At 41.6% G+C, this 21392-nt stretch overlaps 1 protein-coding gene across 1 annotated transcript; it reads left to right on the top strand.

Annotated features, from left to right (window-relative positions):
• The first annotated feature begins 7750 nt into the window (after positions 1-7750).
• LOC128902849 (alkaline ceramidase 2-like) lies at positions 7751-20755 on the top strand. Its single transcript, XM_054186487.1, has 5 exons — positions 7751-8526; positions 9411-9552; positions 9815-9952; positions 16697-16834; positions 17481-20755. Exons 1-5 carry the CDS (start codon positions 8451-8453, stop codon positions 17665-17667), a joined length of 681 nt encoding a protein of 226 aa, XP_054042462.1. The 5' UTR covers positions 7751-8450; the 3' UTR covers positions 17668-20755.
• The last annotated feature ends 637 nt before the right edge of the window (positions 20756-21392 follow it).

Genomic DNA, 21392 nt, shown 5'->3' with positions numbered 1-21392 from the left:
ACTTATTTTGACCAACTCTGACAGATGCAAGAGCTTTAGAGATAATTTCCTACAAGCTGCGCAAGATGGATGGACAGGTAGAGAAGCCAGGCCTCTGAGACAAGCTGTCTCAAGAATCATGCTGTTAAAGTAACAGAGAACCTACTCTAGAAGGAAACCAAAGCAGTGCTTAAGTTCTGGATGGGCTTTGTGATTTGTACCAGCTGCAGCATAAGGTGCCAGTTACACACGGAAGGAGTTTCAGAGGCTCCTGTTCCAGAGATGGAGGAATTAACTTTGCTATAACACACGCAGACCTGTCTTTTTCTCCAAACTTATGAGGCAGAAACTTCCCTAAGAGGGGCAGTTGGAAATCTCGTATCACCATACATCTGGCTGTCAGTTAAACACAGTGCAAGCTGAGAAAGACTGAAGTTTGGAGGTAATTCTGTGTCCACGAATTCGGGAACCATAAAAATCTGTTTGTAAACCCCCAGCATATACTGAGGAGGTGACTAGAAGTTTTTCAAGTGCAAGTTGTGTCTACCTCTACCTAATTTATTGTTTTCCTTTGTGATAGGGTATTTGCTGTCCCTGTGGCTATGGAAGAAAGAGTACACTGTTATATTTTGACACTGGTAAGATTTCTAGCACTGGCTGGCAGGACATTATTATGAAAGTGCTAGAAAAGCTGGGCTTGATAAAAAAATCTGTGGATTAGTGTGAAATTGTTTAGATAGCTGCTTCTGAGCTGTTCTAGGTAGTCCATTATAAAACCAGAAGTTGTCAAGTGGAGTTCAGCAGGGAGTCTCTCCTGGGTCACTTTCTGTTTAATTGTTCAGCAGTGCCCGCATGGAAGGTATTGAAGTCTGTGAAGGTTCACAAATGAATACCTTGAAAAACGGGTGTAAAATCCAAAGGTAGCTTGCTGAATTGTAGAAAACAGATAAAAATCAATTAAGAGCAAGGTACTGTCTATAGGCATCATTGACAGCAGCGAATGCAGAATTACTAGTAGAGGAGCGGTTCTTTGTACAAGAAACTGAACGGTTAGTGTGGATCAGGAGCCAAACACACAATAAGGCATTACCACATTAAAAAAAGAAAAGACAACATCATACTGAAAAAATAAAAATATCTGTAAGACGGGAAGAAATAATTTCCCTCCAAGGAGAGCAATGAGGATTACCAGCAGTTGGGAAAAAAATGGCCTGTGTGGAGGAACAGGCATGGTCAGCCTTAAAAAGCAGCGTGAGATGAGCATTAACAGGATGTAAGTATGTAGAAGGAAGTGTGCAAAGATTCAGATGGGCCATTAGGAGAACTGGGGTGCAGGAGGCACTGGAGTAGGCTGTCTGTGGAGGCTCAGAACCTCTGTCGATTCATGTAGATAGATGTTTAAGGAGCAGTTGGAGAAGCTATAGGCATTTATATAGGCCATGGGCATAGCTGATCCATAGCTGATCTGTGTCCAGCTTTCCTGAAGTACCTTTCTTTTAAAATGTATATCTTCCGTATCTTCTGGGAAGTTTACTATTTCATTCCTGATGCAATAATTAGTTCAAACAAAGCAAAGGTTTACACAGGCAGCCCAGAGCTTGGCTTTCTCAAAGCACAGGCAGGAAAAAAAACTTGTGTCATCTTGCCTGTGCTCACCATCAAGCACACCATGTATTCTAAGCTTTCAGTAGCTGATTTGGCAGATGTAGAGCTGACATAGGATGTATTTGTCCTAAGAGTAATATCAGGCCCTGTAGTATCTGGATGCTGTCTGAACCTTGGCTTTGGTAAGAAGTTGGTCCCTGGTCACCGTTTTTATTAGCTGACAAGACTTGCTCATGCTGAGGAGCTTTCCCCTACTGAGGGGACCTGGCGGTCCTTCATTCAATATTCTAATAATTTCAGGGGCCTCGAGGGTTCCCAGGCCCCTGGATCACAATATAATTTGTGAGAATTTGCCCCAAGAGACTCAGCAGTAAGAGAATTCATGCTGTATAACACAGCTTGTTGTTGACCACAATCTACCTGCCAATTTAGAAACCAGGTTGTGTGTGTTATGTTATCACATACATTAATTGGTTCAATCTGTGACTTGCCAGAGCTACAGGATGTATCTTTCTGAAGCATTCAGTGTCAGCTTTTAAAGTGTTGAAATACAGACTCCTTCTTAAAGCACCTAGCTTACTTCTCTGCTTTATTTTCAGAATTCGAAAAGAAGCTCTGAAATTTGCAATTTCTGTACATCACTATTAACTATTCCCATTTCTTCTTCATATGCTTGACCAGAAGAAAAAAAAGAGATAACCAGTGAGCAAAAAGTGCACACAGCATTCTTTGAGTTCATTGGTTTTTACACCTGATTCTGACAAGAGTCTAGAGTGGTCTACTGAAATAGTCCCAATTGTCTTTGGAAAGTTACCAAAGGCGTTACTAACACGGTTTAAGCACAGCCAGCAACTAAGCACCACGCAGCTGCTTGCCCACCACTCCCGTTCCCCTCTGTGGGATGGGGACGAGAACGGAAAAAACCCCTAAATCTAGTCAGTTGAGATAAAGACAGCTTAATAGGACAGCAAAAGAAAGAAGAAAGAAGGGAGAGAATAGTAATAATAATAATAATATATAAAAGCACTGAGGCACAATACAATTGCTAACCCGCACTGACCAATGCCCAGCCATCCATAAATGGTGATTGCCACCCCCCAAAAAATTAACTCTATCCCAGCTGAAACCAGGGCACTCTACTTCTCTTCCATGGCTTCTTATAAAACATGGAGAAGTACTGTGGTTTTGTCTCCATTATCCCAAATATCTTTGTTTATGTCAGGGTTTCTACCTGAGTGCCAAAGTAAGTATAGCACCTTTATTTTATTGCATGGATTCTGTTAAATCAGTTAATCCTGTAAAATTTATTTTTAATTTATCTCATAGACTTTATAAAACACTCTTGCAATTACAAAGTGATCAGCTTAGTAAACACTAAAGAAGAAGGAAAATATCTCCAATTCAAAAAAGCAAGAACAAATTTCTAAGCAAGTTGATTTGATGCTCATGTTCTGTATAACCTTGGTATTAGCGGGTAACATGGAGAGTTCAAGGAATCTAAAGAGTCTGGAAGGTCTTTTTGAATAACTTTCATGAGGCTGGATAAAATGTAAAACATATTTTGGACACGAAAAAACAGTGCAATAGGGTCAAGGCATGGAAAATTCAAGTGTTAAAAGACAAATAATCAGTAACTATGTAAGTACAGAACAAAAGCAAAACCAAATGGACAAAAAAAGTAGACTTTTAATCTAAAAAGATAGAGGTTATTCTAAAACACTAGATACACTCAATATTCACATTATTGGCTGTAGGACCTCACTATGTTTGAAATGTATCATTTGTATCTACTTTTTGTCAGGTGCTCTTTCTCCACAAAAAGGAAGCTACAAGCCCTTGTGGATGCTAGCTTACAGTGACGAGTGAGTGACATGGCCTGGAAGAAATTGTTTTCTGAGAGAAAAAAGAAAAAGAGTGCGTATTTAAACTATGAACAAGAGGGCAAAATCTGCGCAAGGCTGGATATTGTGTTTGCACAGAAGTGATATCCGTTATTGACATTAATGACTACTTGGGGAAATGACTTAAAAGTGGGGATGCAAAATGAGTGCCTTGCTAGACATGTGTGGGGAAAAAAAAGGGCTGTGGAGGAAGTGACTGTCAGTTCAGGGAAGATGTTCCACTGGCAAGGGGAAACTGCTAAGTAGTGTGTGAGAGAAGTGGGGAGCAGGCTGTGAATGAGGCCTTACTGGTAGGCCAGAGGGAAAAAGTTGTAAGCAGAGAGCTGCTTAGGGAGAGATCGTGAAAGGAAAGCCTCAAAGGAAAAGTGGGAATTGTAAGACATCTGCAGAGAAGGGAAGATAACCTCTTACGTTGTAGAAACCCATCCAGCACTGCAATGTGGTTCTCCGCATGAATGTTTTGGAGTGATGCACTCCTCATACTGCTGCCTACGGGGATGTGGTCTGCTTCTCAGCTGACAGCGCAGAGCGCGGCGATTGCAGTGTCTTAGTAATGACTCCATGTTTCAATATGGCACCATCACAGCTGCACACAGTATCTCCACAGAAGTGTGTTGTGGTCTATCTTGCTGACCACAGTGCCTGGACTACCTTTGTTGATTGCTAATCTCCTTTGCTAAAAGGAGAGAAGTTGATCAAGAGAGCAAAAGCAATGTATAAAGTCTGCTCTCAAGAAGTCGCAGCAAAATAGGGCTAGAAAGGTTCTCAGGAAGTCATCTAAACCACCAGCAGCTCAGCCCTTCAAAAATATCCCAGGAAAATTTTTGTCTAGCCTGTTTTTTCAAAACGTCTGGTGCTCCGATACCCACTTTTTCCTTTGGTTCCAGTCACACAAGCAGAAGGGACCAGTGGACAAACAGGCTGCCAGCCTTTTACTATCAGCACACTTGCACGGTGCGAGGAAGAGGATGCAGCAGGGGAAAGCTTCTCTGCTGGTCCTGCATTCACGGGTCTGGCTGGGTACAGCCAGACAGCAGCACACAAGCACCCTGAGCAATGTGCCAGCTAACTTGCCACCTCTGTGAACTGCAGTGAAAGGCATGGGTCAGGCAAAGGATGGGAAGATTCTAACTTAACCTTACCTTCTGAATTAAGCCATCAAAAAAAACCCCCAAACCTAAACACAAAACTAAACAAAACAAAACAAAACCCATGGATGAAGGGCCTCACTAAATCAATGACGGCTGTTACACATTCCTGTAAAAATAGATGGGTGGAATCAAAACATGACTTTTGCTAATCCACTTTTGTAATCTGAATTAGCCCTGATCCACAAAACGGGAGGACCTAACAGCAGCTATCTTTGAAGTCCCATTGTGGTATTTGGAATAAATCAAGAGGTAGTGATGTAAAGAGTAGATTAATTCAAAACTTAGACTGAAGCAGTCTGTTTCCACAACATGCCCTTGACAGTTTTATAAAATGGGATGGTTTATCTTCGTTTCTGTAAACTCTTAGCAGTTATTAGGGCCACTGGAAGAATGAAATGCTAAACCCTTGAGCAGGATCATACTGACCCTGACCTGCTCTTTGCCCCTCAGTATATGCTCTGGATTTAATACTTTTGATTTTTTTTAGAAATCTTCAGCATTGTAACTTGTGATGCTAGTACACTGTGTCCCAAGCTCTCTATCTCCATGTGCCCTAACTTGGGGTTTTTCTGGTATTCATGAAGCTACAGTCTTCTGAAGAGCTGCTGAACTGATTTTTGTGGCTGTGTTGAAGTACTGTCCCACCTTTGAAAGTCAATGTAATTCCTGCCTGTGGTGGCAGGTAATCAGTCAGAGGGCTCCAATGCCTTTAAAAGCATATCACCAATGGGACTGCTCTGGCATATTCATGTATGTGTTTGTGTGAATCTCCTGAAATGCCACTGTAATCATATCCCATACCTGCAAGGTCTTGCTGGTACACTACCCTCAAATAGGGTTTGGGCTCGCTGCTCACAGGCGATTAGGGAAATCCTCATCAAATTCACTGATACTCTCCTGTGCAGTAGAAATCTGAGGATCAGGTATGAAGGCAAGACAGGCAGGCTCTAGATATGTTGTTGTGAGTCTTTCCATGAGATCCTGAAGAAGTTTGTGTCAAAATGCTATCCTGTTTTAAACTGTACGAAGGTGAGGCTTCATTCTGGTGTTAGCTCACACACACATGCAATGTCTCCATTTCTTCCTGTCCTGGTTTTGGCTGGATTGGCCGATCAGAATGACAGATGCCCCCCACACACACCTCTCTCCTCAGAGAGGAGAAGAAGAAATAAGGAGATTTAAGAGTTTAGAAAAAGAACTAAACTACTTTAATGAAAATAATAATAAATAAGAAAATAGTAAATAATAATAGAATAACAAAAATTAAAGAAAAAAGTATACAATATATACAAAACCATATCCAGCTCCCAGGATGATGATCGTGTCACCAGCAGACACAGGAAAGTCCCAGACTGGAGTCAGCGACGGACAGGAGCTGAATTCCAGAACTAGAGTCAGGAATGCTCGGATTGGGATCAAAGGCAGACGAACAGACAGGGTTCTGCCCAGATGTTGGCCATTGAAGAAAAGACGAGCCAGAGCCCCCCTTGCCCCTTTGATCCCTCAGCTTTTACACTGAGCGTGGTGCAGATGGGATGGAATACCCTGTTGGTCAGTTTTGGGTCACCTGTCCCCTCTCCTCCTCCCTGCAGGTGGGATCCCTCTACGTTTCCCCACTTCCGACCCTCTAACGGGGCAAACAGCGAAGTTTGCTGACCTTGGTCGTTATAGCAATAAGTGTAAGCAAGAGCCTCGCTGCATACCATTCCTTGGTATAATCAGTTCTTATCACTCTGAGAGTGAACAGTGTCTGAACAATATGCTGTTAATTTCAGACTTTAGTCAGTTAGAAGAGGTCCAGCTAAAAAGTAAAATTACAAATCAGAAAGTTGGTTCTCTTTTACCTCAAACCAGGACATTTCCTTTGAAATAAGAGCTACACCTTTGAGGCAGAAGTCAACAGTCCATGTTATTTCTATGGAACTAGATATCACAATCCATACACAGAACTGAGGCAGATCATCAAGAAGTCTGAGTGACCTGTCCTTCATCCATTCGGGAGAATAAAGTCGTCTCTGGCTCAAGTCTCCTGGTCTCTGAACTGCAGCGTGATGTCAATTCCCAGAATGTGCCTGTTTCTTTTCATGCTGTGGGGTTGTGCCCTTGTCAAAATAAGATGTGTTTATAAAAGGTTTAAAGACAAATAAAGATCCTTGTGCCAGGTTTCCACCACAGGAAGTCTTTGCTCAGCTGAGACTATGAAGAGCAGACTGGGTAAGTGGCGTTTGCCTTCCCCACAGGCACAAGGGAGAGGAAGAGGGTTACTGACAGAGCACAGTATGAGGCACCCAGCAAAGGGGAGGCTACATCTGTATAACACATGCTCACTTCTTACTTTATGCTCTCGGTTCATTTTGTGTCACTTCCCAAACTGTGGTGGACGGGACTATGTATTTCCACTGAGGGAGAGGGGTAATTAGCCCGGGGAGGGAAGAAGCCTCGTGTGCCAGAAAAGAGGTGTGATGTGTGTTGCCAACACCAGTTTTAGCTTGTCTGCAGAAAGGGAGAAGTTCTGCAAGGAAAAAAATACATAGGAAAGGAAAAAACTCCACCGTCTCGTTAACTGATGTTGGTGAGAGCACTCGTGGTTTTTTGCAGTCAGAGACCATGTGGCCCAACAGCCTTGTCCTTTGGCCTCGCTGCTCAGTGCTTTTTTCTCAAATCGTCCCATGCTGGTCATCTGCTTCACTTGTTATACTGATGTGTGGTTGTCCAATTCAGCCTTTATTTGAATTTCTCCTCTTTTCCTCTCCATCTTGCTCTCTGCAGCAAATAAAACTGCTGTGTCCTGGCTTTCAAGCTAGTACCTGTGCTAGCATCACTCAATCTTTAATCCTCTGTGCAACCACTGCCAGTGGTTGCGGCACTGAAAACTAATACAGACAGGACAGCTACATGACACCATCTAACCCACTGATACTGGTGGCAGTTTGTAGCCACAGTGTTCAGCAGCATAGAAATGCCTGTATACGCTAATGTACATTGGACCTGCATATACAAAACATAAGAAATTTTACTGTAAGCCCTAATATAAAGACTTACCCACAAGGAGTGCCCTGGGGATGATTTTCTGTTGTGCTTGGGCTAGGCGGGGGAACATGAGGAAGCTGGGGCTGGGGAGCTCATCCTGTCCTGTTGTGAAGCAGCAGTAGAGTCTTTCTATAACTGCTCAGTTGTAGTGCCGTGGCTGGCAAAAATGAAGTGCAAAAGGATTTACAGCTTCAGGCTCTCTTTATGGTGCACAAAAAGGGTTCTAACTCTTTTAGCTTAGCTTTGTACTACAGACCTTCCAGACAATAGCTATTGCTCTGTGACTTGACTTCTACAAAGCTTGACTAGCCCTGTCTAGTTCCAGTACTTCTAGTGCTTTTCCCATGCTAGGCTTGACAGCCATTGAGAGGACAGGTCACTTGCCAGGACGTCCTGTTCCTCAGCCGCTCATTCATGTAGGCTTCCTGAACTGCAACAGTCTTGAGTATTTGCAGACTCTCAGTAAAATTCCTCTGGGAAGAGACTTGAAAGATAATTTAAAGATGTGACTAGCCACATTTTACATTGCTTAAAGTTTTTATGCTGTTATTAGTTTAATGGTATTAAACAAAACAAGTTGATGCTTTGCAAAAACAGCTCAGGTTTGGCAGAAACTGAGTGTCGTAATTTGTTGAGCTGGGGCTTCACTGGATGACACGTTTTTATAAATGTCTTAGGCAGCCTGTGAATATTTAAGATTTGGTTATTTTCGGTCCTTGTGATACTGGTTTTTTTTTCCCCCTAGATAAGCAACGTCTTGTTTTTTGTTTTACCACCCATATGTATGTGCTTGTTCCGTCAATACGCGACCTGCTTCAACAGTGGAATATATTTAATATGGACTCTGCTAGTTGTGGTTGGTAAGTTGGATAGTCTCTGTTTGCCTGCTCATGCACAAACTGAGAGGAAATCAGTTTTTCCTGCTTGCGCTTGATTGTTTTGCAAAACAAAGCAATCCTGACCTCTAAGGAGTAGTTTGCTTGTACTTGCTTGAAGTTGAAGCAGACGTAGTTTCTGAAAGGAAAATTCCTTTTGCAATTTGGGGTTGGTGGGAACTGTGGCCTTAGTTCCGTTCCCTTCCTATCCTTCCTTTGCATAACTTCTTTTGTTTGTCTGGGCTTACTCTACAGCAGTACTGACCCTTCTTCCTCTGTTGCTGCTTAAATGAGACTGAAAGTGCCGAGCACAACTGAAGAGGCTAACACGTTTTGCATTGTAGTGAGAAGGCCCAAAGGCTTATGTATTTTGTAGATGTGAGATTCTTAAGCTTTTTCATTCCTGGAGGCACTGTAAACTTAAAGGGATAATTAGAGCCCTGTAGGGCAGAGTGACGCTTTCCACCTGTAAACCTATGTAATGGAGTAGTCATCAGATGCTGCTTTTCATCTTTGTCTTACCTATTCTTGCACTATTGAGAAAATTGAGAAGCAGCATTTGGCATTTATTTCTTAATTGGTTTTACATTTAACTTTACCGCTTGATGTTTCTTCACATACATTCTAGTAGGAACTGGCATCTTTAGCTGGTGCTTTTGTAATGTGTGTACTTTGTAATTAATGAGGTGCTGCTTTGCATTGCTGCCTTGGGAAAAATGGCATTTGTTTTCTGGTTTTCCTATTTTTTTTTAACCTTTTCTAGAACAAATGGTATCCACCATTTGCTATGAAGATCTGAACATGAGCGGTACGTTTTGGTCTGTACAATACTGCAACTATTCATATTGCCTTTTGGTTGATTCTTCCAGGAATTGGATCTGTTTACTTTCATGCCACCCTCAGTTTCCTGGGCCAGATGCTGGATGAGCTGGCTATTCTCTGGGTCCTGATGTGTGCTCTTGCCATGTGGTTCCCTAGGAGATACCTGCCCAGAGTTTTTCGGAATGACAGGTAATCATACAATCATATGTACACTTTCGTGTTTCTTGAAACTTCTTGTGCTAACACCTGAACCTGCACGTAGTAGCACTGAGTTATCATCCAACCTTGCCACTGCCACATCCATTTTATGCACATTGTCATTGTACCTACTGAACACACCTAGAGAAACCGTAATTTTTTTATGTTATTGAAATATTTTTAAGATTTCTGGGTTTAGTAATTAAAAGTTTTGAATTAAAAGCAGTTTTTCTCCCCCCAAACCCTTATTCAGGAGCCGATTTAAAGCTGCTGTGGGTGTCCTGTCTGGAGTTACTACCTGCCTCGCCTTCATTAAGCCTGCCATCAACAATATCTCGCTAATGACTCTGGGTGTTCCCTGCACAGCTTTGCTCATTGCTGAGTTGAAGAGGTGAGTACATTTCTCCTGAATGCAGCATTGCCTTCCGAGATCCTTAGACCATCATGTGGTGATACAGTAGATCTAGCTTCAGTACTTGTGATAGGAGATCAGAAATGCTTCTTCCACATGCAAGCACAGATCTGGTATAAACTTGCTGTGCTGTCTCAGACATTTTTGGCAAGGATTATTTTTTTTCCCTATGCCATTATACTACGTCAGATATTGTCTGTCTTCTTGCAACATTACTCCTGCTGCAACCTGATCTAACTCAAATTAGTTTGTTTATTGTGGAATCAGGGCAAGGGTTTCACTCTAGTGATAGCATTTCTGCTGTATCGTCTGCATAAGGGTGAGGTGATCGCATGGTCACAGTTTGGGTACTAGAGGGAATGTGGAGCAAGGCCCAAGCATGCATGGAAGATGTTCCAGCTCTAAAAGTTGTACTGCAAGTCTTACACCACTTTGTCTTCTGAGATAGACAATATGATGGAGTCAGACTGGCAAAGATAAAGTTAATCACTAGGTTGTAGACCATAGCTGTCAATCAGGGCCTTAGAAACTATAAAAGCAGAATGCAAATAGGGAAGAACCTGAGACCGATCATAACATTTTAAAGAGTCTTACCGTGATTACCAGCTTACCGGCAGCTGTCCAGAGCCCCTTTTTTTTTTTTTTTTTTTTCCCTGCGTCTCTCTGCCTGCTGCAGAAAGGACCAGACAAGTACCAGCATAAGAACTTGTCCTTTCCTCCTTCTCTCCAGTGTCTGAGAAGGATTTTACAAATTATGTTGGCTCTTGCATATTGCATATGTAAACGTCCATCAAAAGAAGCAAGAGTAGACCAGTAGTAAGTCTGCATTCTGACTGCTTCTGTTAGCACAGAGGTTCTCCTGTTTGCTGCCTTACCCTGTTCTGCTGCTGCTTCTCCATACAGTGGAAGCCTCTGCTAACAATGTTTTGTAAAGGTGTTCATGAGTCTTTTCTTATTAGACATCCGGCTGAGCAGCATTTACTTCTGTGGTCAAAGAAACTCGGGAGACAGCGCGTAAGTTAATTGTAGACAAAGAAGGTCAGTAGTTGAATAATGTTGGTGGAGGTATCTCATTTTGATGAAAGCACTGAAGAAGTACTGACAGGGCAAATGGAGATCTGGTTGTGGCACTGAATAATTTAAGTGAACTCTCCACATATCAGTTTTCCAGGGATGAGTGCCTGAGAAACTTAAAAGGATGAATAGTTAGTGTCTCCTAAGGTTGAATACTATTGCGTCAAATCTAGGAATTGGTATGTGTACGGACACTTGCTTTTTAAAACTCCTTCTGAAAGGTCGTATCTTATTAAATGTATAGAGTTTCCCTGTCTGTTTTTTGAGAGAGAATTAAGGATGCAGATAAACCTTTTTTTGAATTGGTGATTAAAAAGGGACCTAAAGTGACATATGGCCCTCTTAATTTTACATTGGGATGATGTAGTACCTATGATATTTTTTGATGAATTCCGAACTGCAAAAGGCAAATAATTAAAGGTTTTATTTTAAGCTATGCTGATCTCTAGGAGATTTAAATGAGATGTATTCTTGTAAACCCAGATGAGAGGAGTCATCTCATCCCTTTTTGCAGGAGAAAAAATAATCTAAGCGTTATTTGAAAAGCCTGCAATTCTCCCAGTTTCTACTGCCACAGTCAGTAGGGGGCTACACGTCTGAGTCCTGGCAGTCTGCTGCAGAAATTTATCTGTGGAACAGGTATTTGGGGAAGGACGGAGACAAACCTTTCAGAGTAGTTTCTTATGTTCTGTGCTGAAGTTTGTGATGCATTAGACAAAAACTCCCTGTTGTCATTCCTGTTCTAGCCTGGTAGCAGTCTTGTGCAGAATTGTGGTGAATCAGAACCCCTGTGTTTTCAAATGAGAATTTTCTGCCTCTCATTTGTCCTTGATGAGAAGATAATATTGTGACAAAAGAGCATTATGTTCTTAAATGCGGAGCTGGTAGGGTAGAATGTATGCTAGGAAGTATTGTGGAAGTATTGAAAGACAAATAAATTGTAAAACATTATTCTCATTTTTGTCCAAACATATCCCTTCATATGTTTCATAAAAAAGAAAAAAAAAAAGCTCTCCTAGAGGATCATATCGGGAAGAAAAATGATGTGGATCCTTTGGTTTGCTAGTCCAAGCCAAGTAACCATTGAGATTATAATGTCATCAAATTAGTATGATTTAGTGAGTCATCATGAGGCATGAAACTATCTCCATATGCAGATAGATGCTAGAATATTGTTGCTCAGTGGACATCGGAGCCCTGAGCAGTGGAGGTTTCCCCTAGCTTCATGTCTATCCATTCATATATGGTTCTCCTACTAGAAATCTCACTGGGGGGGAGCTCTGCTTCATTGTTGCAGGTTGCTCACAGGTCCCTTATTCGCTTGCTTGAAAGGTTAAGCTTGTTAAAAGTTTGAAATATTCTTTAGGGTGTAAAGGGAGATACTTGTGTCAAAGTGAATCAAGCAGTTAATTGATAACCAGCAACTTGCACTGGTTTGAACAAAAGCTAGTATGTTTTGTTGGGCGTACCGTGACCTTGGAAGATAAAGCTGCTGGAAGTGTGCACCAGCCCAGGCCCTCAGATAGCAGACAGCTGGGGAACACCAGTGTTTGCAGAACCTCTGGTATTTAAATAATTGCTGTTTGTGTTAAACCAAGAACACTGTGCATTGTGTAGGTGAAAGGCGCAGATGGGAATGTGAGCTTTGTGGGGTCCAGTTTCCTTCAGAATAGAGTCGGAGCATGTCACAGATCTGTGCGCAGCAGCGTGAACAGCTCTTTTAGACCCTCAGCTGACAGTTTCTGTTTCAATGGTCGTTTAAATGATCAGTGTCCATGTCTATTGAGAAATAAAAGAAATGGGTTAGGCTTATGTCCCTTGCCAGTGTCCCCATGGTATTTGCATTACATTTCCTCATTGTGGTAAAAGCAGTGGCAGGTAGGAAGCTTTGCAGTCCTCTGTCTCCTCAGCAAGCGTGTTCTTAGCCCATCTGAAGGACAGTCACTGCAGGAACTGAAGACTCCGTGATGGGTGATCACAGAAAATCCGGGAGTATTGCACAGATCAGCAGGCTGTGCTCTGCTCATTGTGCTTGACTCTTTCTGCCTTAGAGTAGTCTTTTGCACTATAACCTGCAGCATCTAGTCATAAGTTTATAAAAATAAATTGCAATACCTACCTGATGGTGGTACTGACCAAACCTGTCATTACAGTCTGTACCATTTCTATGGCTGATCTTGTGTTGGGAAAGTTTCTTCAAGTAAGCTTTCAGTTTTCCTTTGCAGTCTTGAATTCTTTGAACCATGTGGGTTAATTGTCCTCTCCTCTTGGTGTTCAAATCAGTCAGATATAGACTGGCATGATCACTGACTAAAGGAGCTGGATGTTTGAGGCCAAGCCTCTTATCTTAAATGGGATGCAGTTGCGCGTGTTTGTCCTTCAGACAAGTCCAGGAAAGCCTCCATGTTGTCAATACACACACCATTTCCTCGTCAGAATGGACTAGTACCCATTGTAGCAGTCTAGTTTTATCTGTCAAATGTGCAAAATTGATACATGTGTGTATTTTAGGTACATGGTTTAGCAAACAGTTACGTGTCTGACTGAAGACTGTAAATGTGCCTTAACATTAACGGGAGAGAATCAAGCCCGATATGCTTAATACAGCAGTGGTTTTTTCCCCAATAATGATTTTCCCTCTTCTTTTATGAAGAGGTCCGTGCTGTCTAGCCATTTGGTAGGAGCATGAATCCTCCAAAATGAAGAGGATTTAGCAGTACAGTTTCACTGATCAAACTGTGCCAAATCTTGGATGTATTTCTTACTGGGTTGTCTCATAAAAGAGTGTAAGGAGGAATTTGTGTAGCTGTGCTCTGGAACTTGATAGAAAACTCAAAAATCTCCTTACCCTTTCTTTTCTTTATGTTCCTTGTAGCCTTTTTAAACATAAAGACACTGAGAGAAACAAGCGTTTTTTACAGTAAGCAGCACAGACGATCTTGAAGCCAACTTGGGCAAGCCCAGTCTCCTCTGACTGTGTCTTGGTGGATTTGAGGATTCAGGCCTAAGAAAAAAGCCATTTTGGTTTATATGCTATGTGGAGTATTAATTTTTGTGGCAGTCCTGTAGGTGTTTTTGTTATGAAAATGACTATTGTGATACCTTTCTTGTGGAGGAGATGACAGTTTAGCCAGTAGTTGAAGCACTTTTTTACATAAGAAAGATAGGTGTGATTTTGAATGTGACATTGTTTATAGATGGCTTAAAAAAGAAATGCCAGATCCTAAAACCAACTTGTCCAAAGGACACTGGAAAAAATCCCCTGTCAACAAGATTAGGCAGTTGATTCCTTTTCTGTCATTAATCCAGTAGCTGAAAAGGTGCCTTCTGCTCAGCTTTAGGAGTTTCTTAATCCCAAATGCCCGTTAAAATGTCCACTGAAATAGCATTTCAAGAGTGAAAAAAGTATCCTACATGGAAAACTGTACTGATTCTTCCGCTTGCAGTACACCAGAGACAGTTATATTGCTGCTCCTCCGATACATTCAGAAAAGTGTTCCTGGACAGAGTACTCTGTATGTTTTTAATTTTTCTGAATGCTTAGTGAGGCTTCCTTAGCAAAGGTCCAGTACGAGTGGCAGTTCTGCTTTTCCACCACAGAGAGGCAGGAGTTATTCTCGGTCCCTGTCCTCCTCCAGCTGAGTAGTTGGAGATCATCTCACAGGTAGGGGAGGTGTAGTGACAAATTTTAGCTTGGGGACAGTGAATGCAGGGTAGCCCATGGCTTGTAGGCTATGTGTGGTGATGGAGACAGTTAACGGTAAACATTGAAAAATAGAACTCTCTAAATGTATCAAATGAGAACAACAGGTTTCAGGCTAACAAGTATTTTGTGTGGAAGACAGAAGGACCAGAGAACTTTTTGGTCTGTATTTCACTGTGTTAGTCAGTAGTCAAGGACAGTCATGTATAAAGAAGATCAGGGACCATAAATACTACTGTGGTGCACACAGTAAAGACATGTTTGCCTGTTCTAGCTCTTTCCTCCAGGGACACATATTTTAATTGCTTCTGAGTGTCACAAGGTGAAGCATCCCTTTAAAGGACCTGTTTGCCAGGCATTGCTCACCTTCCAGATGCACTGAATGAGCCCAAGATTTGCTTGGAAGAAGACCAATGATTCGGTATCAAGTCTACTGGGGTGACTGGATTGGAGCAGAGAGAAAGGTTGGTTGGTGATCTGCTGGAGAGGAAGAGGCATAGAGAGATTCCCAATAACTTTTTGGCAAAGGTTTAAGACATAGAAGATGAGTGTGGATTAGAGGAGCCCCTCTTGAAGACCTTGGAACAGAGGAAGGGATTGTGGGGCATTTGGCATTGACTTTTTTTCCTCCTAGGATGTAGAAGGAGAAGACAGGGGCCTGTAACCCTGATGAAGGCTGTGACTATTCCTTGTTATACTGGCTAGCGACTTGGCTTATTGGTTTACTCTTGAGCAGCTCAAACAAGTCACTTTAAACATGTTATTCTGTCATCTGACATCTGATTAGTAGGTTTGGGAGTGCTTTGGGAGGTCATATCAGTGACCTGAGAAGAGCAGTTTATTGAAGCAAAAATTGTCCAAGAGGACCGAACAGTTCTTGGATCCCTGGGAAATTCACCAAGAGTTTAACAACAACAAGAACAAGAAAAGGCGGGGGAAAATCACAAATCATAGCTTTGTCCTTGCAGAAGGCAGAGTACCTAAGCCATGCCTTCCCTTGGCCACATAGGGCTGGTCATGTCCCAGTCTAGCTTTGCTTAATAGATATCAGTAACAGCAAAGCTGCATCTACTGGCACCAAGAGGCCTAACCCCAAATTAGCAGGTGTAGGTAGACAAGAGCAAAGCTTCATATAGGGAAATAAAATCATGAGCCTTGTGGTAGACCTACAACACAGGTAACGCTATGCAAGTATCCTGACATCTGCTGTTGTATTCAGTGATGGTCAACTGCAGACCACACTGCACGTGACCACAGCAAATGTGTTGTGCTTTTTTTCTCTCTATATGAACAAGTCAGGTTTCTTGTGGAGGGAGAGAACTGCTTGTTAGTCAACGTGAGGAATTATGTCTGAGATGTGGTTGTCAGTGCCATCTACTAAAGCTACTAAAGCACACTTCTTTGGGCCTTCTGGGTAGAAGGTCCTACCTTAGAAGTTCTCTGGAACTGTTACACTGTACAATACTAAATTGTAGGGGGGAAAAATCAACTAACCAATTAAAAAAACCCAACCTAATCCAGTTCCTTTTTTTACTAATGTTTATATAGTGACAAATATGAAAAAATTTGAGCACTTGCTGTGTGGCTGGTTGTTAAGAGACAGCGTGTGTAACTAATCACTAGTTGTCCTAGATACCCCTCCCTAGATAATGGGATGCTTTGATGTTTGCCCACCATTTGCACATTGGTATTTAAGGCAATACCCAAAATGCAGCCACTGATTAAAAGGTTGGTTTTGTCACCTCACCACTGCCTTGCATCAGAGCCATACTTACTGTGGGTAAAGCTCCTCTGTTAAGGACGTTTATGGTGGAGCCATTTTAAAGGTGTGTGCCTGGCATTATGAATCCTACCCTAAAATATGTACAGCCAAAAAGCATCAAGCTGCAGTTACAAAGCAAATTTTGTTTTGTTTTGTAACAACTTCTTTGTGTTTTTCTCCTCAGGTGTGAAAACCTGCGTGTGTACAAACTGGGTCTCTTTTCAGGTCTTTGGTGGATGCTAGCACTTTTCTGCTGGATCAGTGACAAAGCATTTTGTGAGATCTGGTCCTCATTTAACTTCCCCTATTTGCACTGTGTTTGGTAAGTCTTATGTACGAACACCACAGTTTGATTCAAATGTGATAGGTCCTCACCACGTTACACTTCTGCGCTGCCTGGTTGGTGTTTCTGGTTAGTGCTACTTAGAATTACTGGTAAGATTATAAGCCCAGAGCAAGTCTCATGCTATCCAAGGTGGCAGATTTAGGAGTCTCTTTGGGCTAATCACATTCTTCAAATGCTAAGTTCAGTAATTGTAACTGAATTCCTTGCCCTGCTGATTACTAAAAATCCCACAGCACGGCTGAACCGAAGCAGTGACTGTGAAAGCTTAAATGTCTGCTGTTAACAAGTGAGGGTGAAGTGGAGGAGCAGTGAAGGTCTGTGATGCCTGTTCTCTTTTACTGCCCAGCAAATTGTGCTCTCTTATTCAAGGTGCTGTATCTCAGCATTTCTACACAAATCTGTCAGGTGCAGAGAGGCCAAAAAGCTTGTTTTGTAGTCTTCCTTATTCACTGTATTCTTTGCCTGCATGCAAAGGGCAGACAGCAACCCTATGGGGGACTCGGGGAAGAAAGTGAAGGACAGAATGATTTTAAAGTATGGTGATATATTTGATTGCTTTACTGAAGTCATGTTACTGATTTTTTTCTCTTCTGTTTTGGGGTGTGTGTGTGTTTATTCTCAGGCACATTTTGATTTGCCTTGCGGCATACCTGGGCTGCGTCTGCTTTGCTTACTTCGATGCTGCCTCTGAGATCCCTGAGCAGGGCCCTGTTATAAAGTTCTGGCCCAGTGAAAGATGGGCATTCATCGGCGTTCCCTACGTCACCCTCCTCTGTGCACACAAGAAGTCACCTGTGAAGATCACATGAAGTTGGCCATGGAACGGGGATGGAGTTTAAACTTACATTCCAGCACAGACAGTATTTAAATAATGATAAATGAATAGGGTTGTATTTTATCTTCTTCCTAAGATATGCAGCACTTCAGGTGTCGTAGAAAGAGGAGGCAAGTGTGTTCTTTCCCCTCTATGGAGAGGAGAGAGGAGGCAGGAAGGTGGAGGCTCTTGAACTCTAAAGTAACCACTAGCGTCTGTGGTTGGCTGTGTTTTCCACTGTGTTTTCAATGTAGCATTTCTCTTGATAAAAGCTCTTTCCAAATACCGGGATCAAGGAATGATGTTTCTGCAGCCAGTCACCTCTGGTGCTTGATTTGCTTCTTTTGTAAATTGGCTTAAGGCCTTCTTTATGAAAGAAGCCAGTCCAAGATGCCTACATGGCATCCTGTGTCCCTCTCAGCTCTGATTTTGATGTGGCTGCACCTGGCCACAAGAGTGTGCTGGAAGCACGTGCTTCTCCCAGCCTGGCATGTAATACGGGGAGTCCGGCTGTGCATCACATTGAATCATGGAATATATGGTTGCTTCCCCAAGTACAGCATGAGACCAGTGCAAAGTATTTGCAGCTGGGTAACTGAATCAGCGCAGTTAGGCAGTGTAAATGCAAGAATAGCTGACAGAAGATTCAGTCCCTAAAACTAATTAGGAGTTCAAGGTTTTTTTCAATTTTTCTGTATTTCCACTGACCTGTGGATGTTTCTATGCTGCCTCTCTACCTCTGCAGACACGTTTTGTCTTGAATTTGGCATTGAAGCTCACACAGAAGTGTGAACATTAACTTCAGTAAGAGCTCAGGTTAGCATGGATTGACATTGTGATTAAACTATCAAAACTCATAGGTGCCTAGCTGTACGTCTAATTTGAGTTAACTTCTCACCAATGCATTGCAAAGTGATGTGAACAATAGGCTGGTGATCTGCTAGTTATTCTTGGGAAAAAAGTAGATAACCACTTAAAAACCAAGCTGAAGACTTAGATTTCAGTGAGCAATGAAATGTGACATTGAATCTTGTATTCTTACGAGAGAATAGTAGATTCAGATTTTCTGTTTGTTTTCAGCCCATTCTGTAAAGATAAGGGATGTCTAGATCCATTTAGTTTTAAGGTTGTACTTTGAGGTTGAGGAATGGCTATGGTTCTTGCAAGCAATTTCTGCTAGGTCTGTTTGAAAAATGATGCAAAGTGCAGGCATGTTTTTCAAATATTAGCAATTGTAGCTGCTAATAGCTCCAGACTTGCAGAAAATAGGGTCTGCTTACATTCCACCTTATGTCAGAACTGTAAGTGGATTAAGGCTTTGGATGTAGACATTATTGATAACTGATAATTCCTTTGAATAGTAGACCAGGAAATACCATTTCCTCTGTGCTTTGCTAAGAAGTCTCATGTTGTACCTGTACAGTATCATCTTTAGGAAAGTGGCTTTTAACAAGAACTTTGGGGTGAATTAACTTCCAAGCATTGTAAAACCTTTCAGATAACTTTTGTATTCAAATTTATGCTTAGAAAACAAGAGCTAAGGTGTATGCTGTTACACTTAAAAGCAAAGTTGTTAGTGGGAGATAGGACTGTATTATTGAGAACTTCAAAGCGGGTAAGTAGTCTACTGTCAGATTGACTGACATCATAAAAGCAGCAAAATCTGTGCAGTGGAACAATGCAGATTTGTACTACTTGCAAGTAGATCTGCTGGGAGAAATGTGGTTTTTGGACACGCAGTCATATAATTTTTGTATGAAACTTGTTTATTCATACAGTAGTGTTTGTTACTCTTTGAAACACAGCTGTTGTTTCTGTTTCCTTCCTCTCTTCCTGATTGTGAAATGCTCAGTTTCAAACACTTCTCAGGTATTAAAAGTCCTTATACAGAAAAGATCCTTACACAGACAGGTTTGCTGGCTGGAACCCAGCTAAATTTGCTGATGCCTGACATGGTCCTACTTTGAGTAAGACTTTTCTATACTGTTTGCTAAATTATTATGTTATAGTAAATAATTTATTTTCAGTATTGCTTGGGAAATTAGTAACTGCAGACATAATGTACTATTCAAATTCACTGGAGCCTTTCTACTGAGTATTTTGTTTGAAAGCAACTCTGACTCAAAGGGCTCTAATCAACCTGCTGTCAACTGCTGTCTTCTGCTCTGCAGAGTCTGACTGCTCACAAAGAAGTAATTTATAGCTTAAAAAAACGGCACTAGTGCATTCAACTATTGCAGAGGTGAATGAATGCAGGTCCAGGCCAAGAATCATCTCCTGTATTTTTATTAACTAACCTCTAGCCTTTATACTCTTTATAGGATGTTCTGTGAACAAAGATCACTATCTGTTATTCAAAGCTCCACTGTAGAATTGGTTGTGAATATTCTACTGTAACAGCAGCTCACTACTTTTAGATGTAGCTACTGCACTTTAAATTAATATTAAGTTATACGTTCTGACAAAAGCTACAGTTATTTCAAAAAAGAAAAAAACATGCAGTTTTTACCAGATTCACAGCTTTACAGATTGCACTTTGGACTAAGGCTCCATTTCACAATAACATTAGTACCCAAAGAAGTATGTGATTGGCATACAGAGGGGTTTGTGCACTGCCCTCCCTGATCATACAGATGAATAGACATGCGCACAAGTAGCTGTAAAACGTTGGATTTTAAATTGATGTATATGCACCCTCAGGTTTTAAAGCCCCAGAATGCTTTCTTCCCTTGCTGGCAGGAAGTGAGTGGGTTCCTTAGGTTCAATCGGTATTTTAGGTTAATTAGTGGGATGCAATACTGTGTTGAGCATAATGTAGATCCCGTATATTGGCATATGATATCCATTCATTCCTTGAATGTTAAACTTTAGGTTATTTAAGAAAGGATGTTTAGCTCTCAGTGATCGCAAATGCTTGTCCAATTCACAGTCAGTAAAAACTCAATAAATATTATGTAAGGAGTGGTGTTGGGGGTTTTTTTTTCCATCTCCATTAAAGTCTGTATACTGAATGTTTGTGGAAAGCATTTAATATTTTGCAACATTAAATTGCATTTGGAATAAATATTGTTTGCCTTTTCATACATTGTGTTCGTGGAGAAAAATGCAGCTGACAGTATAATGCCTTGAAGTATAGTAAGGATGACTTCTTCCTCACACAGGTAACAGCAGTTCTGACTCTTAGAGGGGGAGGCAGACTGCATTAGATAGAAAACCATTAATTAATTAATGAGATAGGTGTTACTTTGCTCAGCAAACTGATCTTTTGCAAGTAGAGCAAATACCTGGAAAACTGCAAGCCCATGAATCAACAGGGACAAGTATCAGGAAATGGCTAGAAATGAGTGGCCTGTATTTCCACAAATCCAGAAGACTGTGTCAGAGTGAGTTCGTCTGAGAGAACAAAGTGTGACTCTTAAGTGTTTGTTACCCAAGACTGCTCCCAACATAGGAAGGGAGATAACGGCTGTATGGCCTTGCACCTGCCCCTCCCCTCCTGCTTCCCTTCTACCACAGTTCCTCTCACTCCATGTAAAATACCTTGTTTGAGACATGTGTGGATCCCCATAAGCCAGTGTGATTTGGCTTGAAATAACTATTGTGTGAAAGCATAGCTATAATTCAAGAATGTTACTTGCTTGGAGTTAATGTCTGTAGTTGGCAAGATGTCAAAAACAGATGGTGGATTGGCATGTATATCATCCTGTCACTCGGCCTGCT

The sequence above is a fragment of the Rissa tridactyla genome, chromosome Z (assembly GCF_028500815.1).
Source record: "Rissa tridactyla isolate bRisTri1 chromosome Z, bRisTri1.patW.cur.20221130, whole genome shotgun sequence".
Lineage (NCBI taxonomy): Eukaryota > Metazoa > Chordata > Aves > Charadriiformes > Laridae > Rissa > Rissa tridactyla.
The sequence above is the reverse complement of the archived record's forward strand: the minus strand, read 5'-3'. Positions and strand labels throughout refer to the sequence as shown.